Here is a 14694-nt window from a genome sequence, read left to right as displayed (position 1 = left end):
CGCCCCAGTCCCCAGCCGCCCCGCAATCGAGTGCGCCGCCGCCGGGCCGGCTGCCGGGCCAGGTGTGCAGCCACGTCACCAAGGCGACCAGAGGCAGGCAGCCAATGAGAGGCCCTCATGAGAGAAGGGGCGGAGCTCCGAAAGACTCGCCGTCTGACTGGATCGTACTAGACCGCCCAGCTTCCCAAAACCCAATCAGTGGCCCGCTGTGCATCGGAACCCCGCCCCTACAGGGTGAGGAGCCAATCAGAATGAAAGAGACTCTGCACCGCCCCGGCCAGAGGAACCCAACGTTTCCTCTTATGTCACGGACGTGGCCAATCAGACACCAAGTTATTGATCCGTCGCTCCCTCTCTTTGGCCAACGTCACCGGAGTGCTGCCCAATCGCAGAGGCCGCTGTGTGCTTCTGCCCACCTTTGGGCGGGATCATCTGAAGATACGCGCCCAATTTCGGGTCGTTTTAGCCAATCGCGGTATCAGCTAACGCTTATCCCGCCCCCCTCTTCTTAGCGTAACTACCATGAAAGAACCAATCAGGAGCTATCAAACAAATAACACGCGCCTTGGACCTCAGAGCAGGAGCCAATCAAGGCGCGCGTTTCTGAGTGGCAGCAGGAATACCCAATAGCTGTCCCTCTTCCATAATAACGGCGCTTTTGAGGGAAAGGGGGAACCAATAAAGCTTGAAGAGGACAAAAGGTCAAAGATCGTCTGCCCAATCGGCTCTTCAGATGGGCAGGAGAAAAGAATCAGTTGGCCAATAGGCTCTGCAGGTGGGCGGGTTAATGATACTGCTGACCAATAGGCGTTGTGGATGAGTGTGTCGGAGGGAGCGGCTGCCCAATGGGAGTTGTAGATATTTAGGCGTCGCGTGCGGCTGACCAATAGGAGTTGTCGGTAGGCGGGCGGATGGAAAGACTGGCCAATAGAAGCTACCGGTGGACGGGGCAGAATGTGCGGCTGGCCAATGGGCGCGGAGGGGGCGGGGTCGGCTGAGCGGGAGCCTCCGGCCGGACGCGGCCCGTCGCTGATACGGCGGCTCCCGGAGCGGGATCGGAGGCCCCGGGCGGCCCCATGGAGCTGGGGGCTGGTGCGGGGGCGGGCGCGGGCCCTGGGGGCGGGCCGGAGCCGGGCCGGATCCTGCTGCTGCTGGACGGGGGCCCCGGCTGGGCCCGGCGCGGCGCTGCGGAGGCTGGGGCCGGGCCCGGGGGCTCCGAGGCGGCGCGGCGGCCGGAGCCGGGCACCGACCCCGACTACGAGGCGCTGCCGCAGGGCGCCGCCGTCTCCACCCACATGCTGGCCGGGGCCGTGGCGGGGGTGCTGGAGCACTGCGTGATGTACCCCATCGACTGCGTCAAGGTGAGCCGGGCCGAGCCGAGCCGGGCCGGGGCCGCCCCAGTCCCAGCCCCCGGGCCGGGCCGCCCCGGGGATGGCGGCTGCCTGGGCCGGACGGTGCCCGGTAGGGCGCCCCGCCCCCTGCCCCGCACGAGGCTGGCCGCCCTGGCCCGGGGCAGGACAGGAGCCTTCTGGCTAGCTCAGCTCCCTGCCCCCGGCTGCCCGAGCCCCCGGGGCGGGGTGGGCCGGGCCGGGCCGGGCCGGGCGCTCGCCCTAGACGGCGGTGCGGGCCGGGGCCGGGGCTGGGCTGGCCGCGGGGTCGCTGGAGCCCGCTAACCCAGCCCTTCTCTTGCTGCGCTTTCAGACGCGGATGCAGAGCCTGCAGCCGGAGCCCGCCGCCCGCTATCGCAACGTGCTGGAGGCCCTGTGGCGCATCGTGCAGACGGAGGGTTTCTGGAGGCCGATGCGGGGCATGAACATCACGGCCAGCGGGGCTGGCCCCGCCCACGCCTTGTATTTCGCCTGCTATGAAAAGTTAAAAAAGACATTGAGTGATGTTATCCATGCTGGGGGCAATAGCCATGTGGCCAATGGTATTGATCCTTCCTGCACCGCGTCCCTGCACCGCCCTCCCCCAGGGGCTTGAGCTGCTGAGGCTCTGCTGGCTGGGCTGTAAAGTCAGGGGGACCCGGCAGCCAGGTCTCCTGTGCTAGCCCAGGATGACTCTGCGGGTTCTCTCCCCTGACTAGTTACTGTACCCTGGCCTGCACTGCACAGCTCCAGCCTGCTCTCAGCCAGCCCTGCTGGAGCTCGCGCCGGGCACCCCGCTGCACTGGCTGTACGGCAGGCAGGGGCTGTGTCGCAGTGGCTATAGTGCATCAAGGGGAGAGGTGCTTGCTGCCTGTTTAGACCTGTTCATGGGGCCAGGTACAGCAAGGGGGGAAACAAATGTGCCCCAGTAGTGGGAGGGGAGCGGGTGCTAGAGCCTGTATAGCTGCCGGTTCTTTGGGCAGTCAGGAATCGGGTCCTCATAGGGTCCAGGGCCTTGCTTGCTGCGTGGCTCCCCAAGGGGCTGTAATGGCAACTCTTTTCTCCTCCAGCCCAGGACATGGTTTCCTTGGTGATGCTGTGCCCAGGGTGATGGCGGTCAGTGGGCAGGGAGATACGATGGTCCGCAATGGCCAGGGCTGATACTTAGTGCGGTGGGCTTAGATGTGCTGCACACAGGCCAGTCTGCTCAGGATGGAGCTGATGTTCTAAAGCGATGTCCTCTCTCCAGTCACTAGCTAGCAGCCCATCTGTGCAGTATTCTGGCTCCACATCACCCTTCCCTACCAGCCTGGCGCTGGGCAGGGTGAAGTGCTGTACTCGTGCCTACACCTGTTCAGAGACCTGTCTGAGCTGTTCCTAGGTACAGGTTAGTGGGGCTGGGAGCTGGCCAACACCTACCCCTTGCTCACAGCAACACCTGTGGATGGGAGCTGCCTGCAGGACTCCCCTCGTCTCAGAGCTGGGATTGACTGCAGCCTTGTGGGTAGGTAGAGCGGAGCAGGGTTCAGGATGCAGCCCTTAGAGTTCCCATGCCTCATTCCCAGTCGGGCCTTTGACTTTCTCTGGCTCCCCATGCTGATGTGCTAGAATAGATTTGGGACTCATTGGACCTGCATTGGGGGGGAGGGGTATTTCACCCTGCTGGGTACGGGGCGCAATGGGATCCTGGCTGTGGAGTGGTTTCTCACTCTGACACACAGTGAGGCGTTGTCCCGTGGGGTCCTTGTGAGTCTCTTGCTTGTGCCTTCTCTCTAGCAGGTGCTGGTATTAAGTGAAGCCTAGTCGCCTCCATAAGGACCTGGCAAATTATTGCACTTCCCCCCCAATTTACAGGCTCTGAATCTGGGTGAGGCTTCCTTCCCTAGGGGGGGTTGCTGGCATCTGGCCCTCCTCTTGGGCAGGATGTGGTGGCTGCATTAGGAGTGTACCAATCTTCTTTCTGGTAGTGGGGTCCTGGCAGGGGGTGTCTCCCTCTTCTCTGGCGAGGGGCTCTGGGGCTCGATGGAGCCCCAGGTCTCTCGCCCTCTCCTCCCCTCACATGTGTCAGTTCTTGTTTTACAGGTGCAGCGGGGTGTGTAGCAACATTGCTCCATGATGCAGCTATGAACCCTGCGGAAGGTAACGATGTTCCCATCCCCTCTGCAAGGGTGTGAGGGTGTGGGGTGCTTCCTTTCTACACGAACTGAATTTGTCACTTTGCTGTCCTCCTGTCTGTGGCACATGGGGTGCTCCTCATTCTGTCCCGTCTAGTGAGAGTCCTGGAGAGAGCAGCATCCCCTGCCTAGGGCCCAGACCTGGATGGCTCAGTGGTATCCAGCTAGGGAGCCAATTAGCCAGAAGGTTTCTGTCCTGGGAGAAAAGAGCAAGCCTCAGACTGGCGGGATCTAGGGGCAGGCCTTCCCCTGGGACTTGTGCTCATGAGTGTCACGAGGATCAGCAGAGAAAGCGACCGCTCTAGGCAGTGGATCTGAATTCAGCTCACCAGCAATCTGGACTGTGATGAGTGTGGGTCTCACTTGGGGCCACCTGTGCTGAGACTCCTAGCTAGGGAGAAGGCAAGAGTGCTAGGAGAAACTCTGCTCTGGGGGGGTGGCCTGCGTCCCCTTTGCAGGGTGTTCCTGGGGGAGCCTTCCCAAGATAGACTTCAGTCTGAGTCCGCTTACAAAGGCGAAAGGAGTCGGGTTTGTGCATTGCTTGGAGTTTCCCCTCCCCCCCCGAGGAATACCCAGGTGCTTTTGGCTCGCTGGGTGTTGTTCCCTCCCTGTGGTAGTGCTGAGCCCCATGGCCTGCACTGAGGTGTGCTCTGGCTCTTCCTGCAGGAGATGGGTGTTAGGCCTGGTGTCCTGGCCAAATTCCAGCCCAGTTAGTTAGTTGTATTTGCCTCCTGAATTGCAGTTGCAGTCCGAGATAGTGTCTGATGTGCTGTGTTGGACTTTGGCTCTTGAACGGCTGCTGGTTTCCATCAGAAGTGGCTGTGCTTCAGCAGTAGATGAGCAAATGTCTCTGGTGGCTGAATTAGTAAAATACTTCGGGATGGTCTGGGATGGAAGATGCTGTTGAGATACGCCCTGGATCCTGAGATCCACCTGCGCGATGGAATGACGCGGAAGGGGCTTGTCGGACTGCCTAGTGGGTGTGTAGCCGTGACGGGAAGAGTTGGGAAGATGTAGATGCTGTGGTCAGTAATGCGAATTCTGACTAAAACAAAAGAACGTAGCAGCTCCGGGGTGTGCAGCCAGGTGTGAAGGTGGTGAGGTGCGGAGCTGGGCTAGCTAGATTCCTGGCTGGTGTGGGGATGCTGGGAATTATGGACCTTGAATCGGGTTCTCTGCTCTTCCTTGTCAGTGGTTTCTGATGCCTGTGAGAATGCAAACCAGGGAGCTCCCTGGCCACTGTACTCATCCTTTCTCTCTCTCTCTCTCTCTCATTGGCCGGCCGCCGGACACCATTGCTGCCTGCTCACTGCTGCTATCTGCTCTAAGTGGTCAAGCAGAGGATGCAGATGTACAACTCGCCGTACCAGCGAGTGACGGACTGTGTGCGGGCCGTATGGCGCAACGAAGGGGCTGGGGCCTTCTACCGCAGCTACACCACCCAGCTCACCATGAACATCCCCTTCCAAGCCATCCACTTCATGACCTACGAGTTTCTGCAGGAGCAGCTCAACCCGCACAGACAGTACAACCCTGGCTCCCACGTGGTCTCGGGGGCCTGCGCGGGTGCTGTGGCCGCCGCGGCTACCACACCATTGGACGTTTGCAAAACGCTGCTCAACACCCAGGAGTCCCTGGCCTTGAACTCCAACATCAGTGGACATATCACAGGCATGGCCAATGCCTTCAGGACGGTGTACCAAGTAGGCGGTGTGACTGCCTACTTCCGTGGGGTCCAGGCCCGGGTCATCTACCAGATGCCCTCTACAGCCATTGCTTGGTCCGTGTATGAGTTTTTCAAATACATCCTCACCAAGCGACAGGAAGAGCGCCGGGCTGGGAAGTGAGTCAGAGCTCAGCCCTGCTCTGGGCCCACTTCTTCTCCCCTCCCGGCCTCTGTCTTTTGGTGTCTCCCTTTTGGTTTGGTTTGTGCTGGAGACAGAGGCAGGAAAGCCCTTGGGTTCTAGCAATGCCATCTCTTGCCTGTGGCTGCTGCAGCTCTGCTCAGACTGCACAGCCTGTCTCTGTCCCAGAACACTTGACTGATGCCATTCTGGAAGTTACAGCCCGGTTACCTGCCCTTGCACTTCCACGAAGGAGTTGGGTTCCTGTTCTTCCCCTAACAAATCTCCTTTAACCTAAAGCTCTTGGTCTCTAGGGGGTGATAAATGCCATGAACCACCAGTGGCAAGTCAGAGCTCAGATGCACCAAGGAAAGGACATGCTATTGCCTGGAGTGCCCAGGGGCTCTCATCTGGCGTCCGGCTGGCAGGAAGTGTAAACTTAGCCGTTGTCTAGTAGCACGCACACACAGATGCACACCTGACACAACTGCCCTGGTGCCGGCTGGGAGGAAGGATTGTCCGGGCGGGGAGTTTATAGGTTGGTGATTGTTCCTACGCTTGGCGCCTCCAATAAAGAATTCTGCTTTATGGTCATGTCCCTCGTTCACTCCTGTAAAGCCCAGCTCGGGGGGTTGGGCTTGGGCCCTTTCAGGGGCTATCCAGCCCCTGTTATGCAGTTGCACAGGCTGCAGAGGGTGCGTCCAGCTTGCACCATGGGGAGATGTAACTAACTCTGCTGAGCTGCTGAAACCGCCCTGCCTGGAGCTGGGTGGGGCATGTGTAGACCTGCTCAGTGGGGCTGTGTGCAGGAGACCATAACCCTCTGCCACCTCCAGTCAGGGCGTGAGAGGATGGTGATCTGCATTATCCACTGTCCCCTCCGTGAGCTCTCGCTGTTTCTGGCCTCCCTGATTGCTGCAGCCCTAATACTTTGAATCCTCTACGGTTGCTCCGTGACTCCCTCTAGCATCTTGTTCCACTCCCAGACTGTGTGTCAATCCTAGTGGATAGCCTGCAGTTTACCCTAGTCTGGCATTCTGTTCTGCTGCTGCCGGAGCAGGGCTGGCACCTGTACTGCAGGTGTATGTGGAGATTGCCTCTTCCCCCTCTCTAGCCTTAGTCTCTCCTCTCTTAGTCCTTTTCCCAGTTCTGTTGCCCTATCAGGTCTGTGAGTGAAGCCCAGCCAGGACTGAGTGCAGAGGAATGGTTCTTTGGGGCCTGTTGCAGGCTCCTTGGCTGAGATGTTAAGAGGCTAAAATTACGTTGTATCCTTCCCTAGTGCAGCCCCCTGTGCGGGCTGGTGAGGCAGGGTTGTCAGACAGCAGCCATAAGCAATGGGAAATGGGCAGGTGATGGTGAACGAGAAGGGGTGGGAAAATGGCAGTGGCTGGGAGTATGGGGGCAGAGTGACAGGGAGGGGAGATGGGGCTGGTTTTGATGGCTATTGGGGGGAGAAGGGGGCTGGGCAGTGGCCAATGGGAGGAGATGTGCTCTGCAGATAGAGGTGCTGTTTGAGAGCTGTAGGCAGGGGCTGGGTCCCTGCAGATTTGGGGGTAAAGGGAGGAGTTCCCTGGCTGCTGCTGGGGGAGGAAGGGATAGGTGTAGGGGGAGAGCCTCTGGCTGCTAGTCAAGGAGGACAAGGTGCCTTGGCTGCCCGCAGAGAAGATGAGGGGCCCTGGCTGATGGGGGTGCGGCTGGGTTATTTCTTTCCAGTCCTGGAGAGGGTGTCCAGGCCGTGTAACCTGTTGCTCAGCAGCTGCTGTGGATCCTGCTCAGGAGTGGGGGAGGCTGCAGGAGATTTGTCTGGGCTGCAAGCTCTGACCTTCCCCAGCTGCTCGGCCTGAATGTGTCTGCGGGGTCGTGTGTGGGCTGAGAAAGCGGTGCACTCGGGAGTGTAGCCGCCCCCGGGGAGGGCAGTGAGGGGCATGGGTGAGAGATGGAGAAGGGTGAATAATAGCAGCGGGGGGTGGTGTGGGGGCTCTTGGCTTCATGCAGGTTAATAGTGGAGAGGACGAGCTACGGCCCATAGGGCAACTGCTGTGTTCACGGCTGTGGTCCAGGAGTGGGCCATAGCTTCCTGCACTTGGGGAGAGGAGACGAGCCTGTAGCTGGGCTTTGGCTGGGCCAGTGTGTGTAACGCATCAGCTGGGGGTACCTGCGGTGCTGGCACAGACAGACACTTAGGGCCTGATCCAAAACCCAGCAGAATAAATTAAAGGCCTGCAGGGACTTAAAAGCCTTTGGGTCAGGTCCTCCTGGCTGAGCAAGTCTCTTGCATCTTTAACGTCACCAATTCTCTGTGCCCTAAATACCTTCCTGCTACCCGCTCAGTTCTACATGGCAGGCAGCAACGCGGCTGGCCGTCTTTGCTGTGGGAACGTAGGAATTGCTCTCCCAGATCAGAGCAATGAGCCAGCTCATCCAATCCCCTGTGTCTGGCAGGGGCTATCTCAGGTGCTTCTGGCACCGACACGCTGGGGTAGGTGAGCATGAGTTCAGCTGCCCTCGGGAAAATGCATCATGAGCCCTGATGATAAGAGGTTGGTTCTTGCCTGTGAATGATTGGATGGCGTCCCCAATTCTTATTCTTTCAATATTTACTGTAACGTCTGGGTCTGATCTATACAGAGAGCACAGAGAGAGAGAGAGATGTAGATAGGTATACGATAGATAGCTGTACAATAGATAGACATGTATATACGATAGACGTAGATAGATATGCAGGAGATAGATGATAGCTGTACAACAGATAGATAAAATAAAATCGGGATGAGAAAGAACCTTTTCAAACAGCCCCAGCTGCTGCCGCGTGACACTGCTGAGCTCAGCAGGGTTTGAAGAGGGATTTTTGTCTATGTATTTATTTATTTTGCTGTCTTGTGGCCTGAAGCCTTACGTCGGGTGTTGCTCACTATTGACCCCTGGTGGTGACTGGGAAGAAGAGCAGCCCGGAGCTGCTTGTGGACGCCAGCCGGGTGCACAGGGGTTCTAGAGGGAGGACTCTCTCTGGGAGGGCAGGAGGAGATGTCTCAATGGGCGGGCCTCGCCTGCATTTCCCTTACGTGAGGGTTTGGGGGCAGTACAGGGGCGTTGACCCTTTTGGGAAAAGAAGGGCCAAACCATTGACCCAAGCGTGCCTGGAGTCAGCTGAGCAGGGTTACAGCGCGGGGCAGCGGGGCAGGGAGCTGGCGCGGCGGGTGGCAGAGAGGGGGGCTGGAAGGAAGGTGCCGGCGTTGCAATGCGCGGGTTTTAAGTACATGGATTTGTTTCTGAGGCACAGCAGTGGCTTTGCTGTGGCTTTGCTGTGGCCGCTTGTGCAGCAGAGCCGTGGTGTCTGGGGGACAAGCGTGTATTTGAAGATAAAACCACAGAGTGCGGGCAGGCTGCGGGGCAGCCCTTCCCAGCCAGTAGTTAAAGCTGGGGTAGAGTGCCAAGAGCAGCGTGGGTCTGGGAGAAGCCTTGGCCTCCCCCAGTTCAGGACAATACACTGTGACTGGGGAGCGGTGGAGGCGGGACGTGGTAGAAGGCACCAATGCCAGAGGAGGACTGAGGTTGGGACTATTATTAGGACACCTGGGGCATGGGGGAGTCTTGACTCAGAATTTGTTCATTTATTAATTGCAGGCTTTCCCAAATTCACTCGTTGTCCTGCTCCCGCCTTGCCCCCCAGTGAGGTTCTCTGTCCAAACCCCTGGACTCAGTGCTTGTGGGTGGGGAGGTATTGCTCACCAATGGTGCCCAGGAGAATTATCTGGGTTTCCCTTTTTGTTGCCAACACCTCCTGGCAGAAGGGTTACATACCTCTGCTGTGGACCTCTGTCTCCGGGTCAATTGTCAGTGCATGGCAGCTGGTTCCAGAGGGAGACTCTGCTCCCCCTTCACCATCTGGAAGCCCTGCCTGGTTGCCTGTAGGACCCGTGCCCCTGGAATCTGACAATGTAACAACTGCTACTTTTTTAGTCAGAGTCAGAAGCTGAGGTGGGACCTTTATTTACCACAGAGGCGTTAGGCAGGACCTGCACAAATCTTGGGCCATTCCACTTGGTGGATGTCTCTGATCCCACAGGCTTGCTCCTGGGGCCCTGATGTACTGATATGGCCTTTCTGTGCCCTGTGTCGTCTTGGCTTTCCTGGATCTGTTCGAGCAGTCCAATCCCAGGCTATTCAGCAGCAGATTAGGGCAAAGCCCCAGGGCTGTGCTCTCCGACGCTGGGGCTGTCGATATTTATTTCAAAACATGGGCATTGGCTACCTGGCTCATCCCTCGCCTACCCTCTTCATATGTTGCTTGTCATCACGGGTTGCGAACTTTTGGCAGAAACGGTCTCCCGCTATGTGTGGGTAGCATGTGGCACATAGTGGGAATTACCAGAATACCAATCGCTGATCATCTTAAGGTCGGAATCCTTGTGACTTGCCAGGGCTAGTACTGCTGGTGGGACCAGGACAAATGCTTTCAGGATCAGTCAGGCCTTGGTGGCGGGTTTAGTCCTGGCCTTTTCACACGCTGGTCCTCTGCCTTTCTCTGTGCACTCAGAGGAGCTGCTGGAATTTACTTCCCCTCTCTGCTCTCTCAGCCCCAAACCGGCTACTGAGACATGGCTACAGGGGAGAACTAGCCCATTGCCGCTCGCACTGGGGTGAATGAACTGGTGCAATTTGGGATGATGCACTGCATCCACACAACTCTCCCTGCAGGCATGGCAGGGCCTGTGGCTTATTGCACATATCCCACAGTGCCTGCAGGGCTCCCTGGAGGAGGGGCACCTATCCCACAACATGGCTCCCTGGAGGAAGAGCGTAACATCTGCAGTATCTAATGTCTATTAACATCTGTTCACAATTTTGGCTTGTTCCAATGGATTCTTTGAATGGTTCTGTCCTGCACGGGGGGGTGGGGTGATAATCTGCTGTAATAACCCGAACAAACCTTATGGAATTGAGAGAAACTTAACTTCATTAAATTAAGCTGTCTTGAATTAGGGTTAATACCTTCGGAATACATTGTATTAAAAATGCAATTGTGTCCGTGCTATTGTGGCATTGTATGTACCTTCTCTCCTAGGAAGGCGGATGCTAATGTACTTCCTCCATTATCAACCCTTTGAAACCACCCCCCTGGAAAGAGATGCATAAACTGGTTCAAACTGGATTCTCCAAGGACCAACAGACAAAGGATTTTTGCATAAATAGCCTGGTCTTAAACTGGCTGGGGGCCTCCTCCCTGATCTAGCAAATGGACAGGATCCTTGGGCCATGGATGGGCCCAATCCTTAAGATAGAGTTGGAAGGACTGGGCCAACTGGGGCCTCATAAGACTGAGTGCTTGTTCTGAGCCAATGCTGTGATGAACTTAGGACCACAATTTGCAGTGTAAACAAGCTGTACTGCCACTTTAAAGTGACCCCTGCAGTGTACAGAAGGTTTTGATGCACTCGGAAAAAAGGGGCTATAACCCCATATGTGAGATGAAACCACAACATAGTCATGTAAGGAAATCGGGGACAGCTGGGGGGTTACCATGGGCGAAGAGGTCTGCGAGTTAATGGGTATCAAACAGTTCTACGGAACTCTGCCACCCTGGCCTGAAATCATGGTCAATAGACAAAATGCCCAGAGCTGTGCCCATGGCTGGGAAATGGACTAACCTAGATGTAGATAGTCAGCCTGGGTTTGATAGAAAACCTAACAGAGAGGGAGTGGGATCAGAAGACTGGAGTCGGCCCAAGCCGAGACCCCATCCAGCAGGGAGGGAAACCACACCTCTTGAGAAGTGGTGTGCTATATGTGGCCAGAAGGGGTCACTTTGCCCAAGGATGCCCACTGAGTCCAGTGCAATCCGGGGAACACCAGCTGCACTCCAACCTGAGTTAACTGTGTGGCTGAACCTCCAGAGGGAGAGAGTCACACAGCCAGTTTGCCGGTGCCTGCTGGGGGGGGGGCACTCCCCACAGTTTCAAGACCACTGGGTTTGAGGCAAAAAAGCATCCTTTAAAAATTCAAAGTCAAATCCTAGTGAGGAAAATAGAAAAGAGCATAAACTCCGGGAAGTCAAGTGTAAAAATATTATGAGGCAGGCCAAGAATTTGAAGAGCAACTAGCAAAAGGCACAAAAACTAACAGCAAAATAAAATTTTAAGTCCCTCAGAAGCAGGAAAGCTGCCAAACAATCAGTGGGGCCACTGGACAATCAAGGTGCTAAAGGAGCAACTCCAGGCAGACAAGGCCATTGCAGAGAAGCTAAATTAAGTGTTTGCTTCAGACTTCACTGCAGAGGATGTGAGGGAGATTCCCACATCTGAAACCAATCTTTTTAGGTGACAAATCTGAGGAACTGTCCCAGGGTGAGGTGTCAGTAGAGGAGGTTTTGGAACAAATTGATAAATTAAACAGTAATAAGTCACCGGGTGGAACCTACTGGTCCTAAGAGTTCTGAAGGAACTCAGACGTGAAATTGCAGCACTACTAAGTGTGCTATGTAACCTATTCTTTAAATCAGCCCCTGCACCAGATGACTGGAGGATATCTACTGTGATGCCAATTTTTAAAAAAAGCTCAAGAGGTGATCCTGGCAATTACAGGCTGGTAAGCCTAACTTCAGTACCAGGCAAATTGGTTAAAACTTTGGTAAAGAACAGAATTATCAAAAACATAGATGGACAAAATATGTTGGGGAAGAGTCAACATGGTTTTTGTAAAAGGAAATCACATCTCACCAATCTATTAGAATTCTTTAGGGGTATCAACAAACATGTGGAGAAGGATGACCCAGGAGATACAATGGTGAGGCCGCATTTAGAATATTGTGTCCAGTTTTGGGCCCCCCACTACAAAAAGGATGTGGACAAGTTGGAGAGAGTGCAGCGGAGGGCAACAAAAATGATTAGGGGGCTGGAGCACAGGACTTATGAGGAGAGGCTGAGGGAACTGGGCTTGTTTAGTCTGCAAAAGAGAAGATTGAGGGGGGATTTGATAGCGGCCTTTAACTACCTGAAAGGGAGGGAGGGATGGGGCTAGGCTGTTCTCGGTGGTGGCAGAGGACAGAACAAGGAGCAACGGTCTCAAGTTGCAGGGCGGGAGGTCTAGGTTGGACATTAGGAAAAAGTTTTTTACTAGGAGGGTGGTGAAGCACTGGAATGGGTTACCTAGGGAGGTGGTGGAATCTCCATCATTAGAGGTTTTTAAGCTGAGGCTTGACAAAGCCCTGGTTGGGATGATATAGCTGAGGTTAGTCCTGCTTTGAGCAGGAGGTTGGACTAGATGATCTCCTGAGGTCCCTTCCAATTCTAATATTCTATGACTCTATGATTCTACTTGGACTTTCAGAAAGTCTTTGACAGGGTCCCAAACCAAAGGCTCATAAGCAAAGTGAGCAGTCATAGGCTAAGAGGGAAAGGGCCTCACATGGATCAGTGACTGGTTAAAAGAAAGGAAACAAAGGGTAGGAATAAACAGTCAGTTTTCACAGTGAGCAAGGTAAGTAGCAGGGTCCCGCAGGGCTCTAAACTGGGATCTCTGCTGTTCAACATGTTCATACACGATCTGGAAAAAGGGTAAACAGTGAGGTGGAAAAGTTTGCAGATGATACAAAATTACTCAAGGTAGTTAAGTCCAAAGCAGACTGACGAGTTGCAAAGGGATCTCACAAAAGTGGGTGACTGGGCAACAACATGGCAGATGACATTCAGTGTTGACAAATGCAAAGTGATGTAACTGGAAAAATGTAATCCCAACTGTACATACAAAGTGATGGCGTGTATATTAGCTGTTACCACTGTGACACACTGTACCCCAAAGCAGCACACTGTAAACCCCTTATTCACCATTTCTGTATGGCTGTAATGATTCATATTAAGCAGGCCACGTAAAATAGCTAATGAAAGGTCATAATCTGCTAAAACCCATTGTGCTGTCAAAATATACATCTCACTTGCATGTATCAAGTTATAAGATTTTGCTGTTATTACAATATGTTATAAGCTTGCTAGTAACAGCACAGGAGGCTCCCCCATCCAGGAGGGGCTCGGTAGCCAACAGCCAACAAAGAAGTTGTAAACAAAGGGTTTACAACACAATAACAGTTGCACAAGACTATACAATAGAGAGTGCTCAACTCTAGGACTCACTCCCATGGGAGGGTTTGAGTAACCTTGCGACTCAGCTGGGGGCCCACATAAACAGTGGACATGCCTGGACTAATGTCTAGTGGCCATATGGTCAAAAAGATATGAAAGAAGGAACAGAGACTGCAGGTCTTGTCCTTTTTCCTCCCCCATCCATGCTGAAAGCAACAGGAACACTGGAAGACTATGAGACTGGACCCAGGCTTGAGAGAAGCCTGTATGCTGAGAACTGGAACATCCAAGTATGGTGAGAAAACTGCCTACTCTAGATGCTGGCTAATGTTGGGAGTTTAAGATTTAGATTGCGCATTTCTCTTTATTTTCTTTGGTACCTACCTCTAGTCTCGTATGCCTGCCACTTATACTCACTTAAAGTCCACTTTTCTGTAGTTAATAAATCTGTTCTATATCCTTAACTAAAACCGTGTGTTTCACTGAAGTGTTTGGGGAAACCCCCACACACAGTTAACAAAAGCTGGTGTGTCTTCTTCATGCTGAGGGAGAGGTGAACTGGGTGTTAAACTGACTGGTCAGACTTCTGACCAGGGCAGGACAAAACAACGTTGGGGGTGCAGGGCAGGGAACTGAAGTGGACTGGCTGGGGCCTTTCTCTGTGAGTGGCTCTGGGAGCATTCATGTAATTTAGCTGGGTGTAGGGCTCCCGCTACTGCTGGCCTGAGTGATAACAGCACCTGGAGGGGTTTGCTGCTTGTCACTAGCAAAGTAGTGTGGGAGTTAACCCAGTGTAGGCAGTTAAAGGGGCACAGCAGTGCCCCATTTCTGGGTGGCATCCCAGGGGACTCGTCACAACCACTTAAGAAGGAGAGCTTGGATCATCATGGACAGTTCTCAGTGTGCAGCAGCAGTCAAAAAAAGCTAGCAGAACGTTAGGACCAAGTGGGAAAGGGATAGATAATAAAACAGAAAATATCATCATACCACTATAGAAATCCATGATACACCCACACCTTCAATCCGGTCGCCCCCACCTCAAAAAAGATATATTAGAATTGGAAAAGACACAGAGAAGGGCAACAAAAATGATAAGGAGTGTGACGTTGGCTGGATTAGGGGGACCATGTATGATATTATTTCATATCAATATTGCAAAATTCATATGAGATAGGCCATGTCAGATACCATTAGAAAGGTTATAATTGGCTAAGGAGGTTGATATTGTTTGTGT

At 54.3% G+C, this 14694-nt stretch overlaps 1 protein-coding gene across 2 annotated transcripts; it reads left to right on the top strand.

The window, feature by feature from the left end:
- Positions 1-734: 734 nt before the first annotated feature.
- SLC25A28 (solute carrier family 25 member 28) lies at positions 735-5531 on the top strand. 2 transcript variants are annotated; one of them, XM_067537039.1, is made up of 4 exons: positions 735-1361; positions 1702-1930; positions 3450-3506; positions 4871-5531. In XM_067537039.1, the coding sequence occupies exons 1-4, from the start codon at positions 1077-1079 to the stop codon at positions 5386-5388; spliced, it is 1089 nt and encodes a 362-aa protein (XP_067393140.1). In that variant the 5' UTR covers positions 735-1076; the 3' UTR covers positions 5389-5531. The 2 variants fall into 2 exon arrangements, with proteins under 2 accessions (XP_067393140.1, XP_067393141.1); XM_067537040.1 differs by lacking the exon at positions 735-1361 and having other exon boundaries at positions 1735-1871.
- Positions 5532-14694: the final 9163 nt, after the last annotated feature.

The sequence above is a fragment of the Emydura macquarii genome, unplaced genomic scaffold (assembly GCF_026122565.2).
Source record: "Emydura macquarii macquarii isolate MOO-44397 ecotype Brisbane River unplaced genomic scaffold, CSIRO-AGI_Emac_v2 contig_3692, whole genome shotgun sequence".
NCBI lineage: Eukaryota > Metazoa > Chordata > Testudines > Chelidae > Emydura > Emydura macquarii.
Note: the sequence above shows the minus strand (reverse complement) of the source record. Positions and strands in the feature narration are given on the sequence as shown.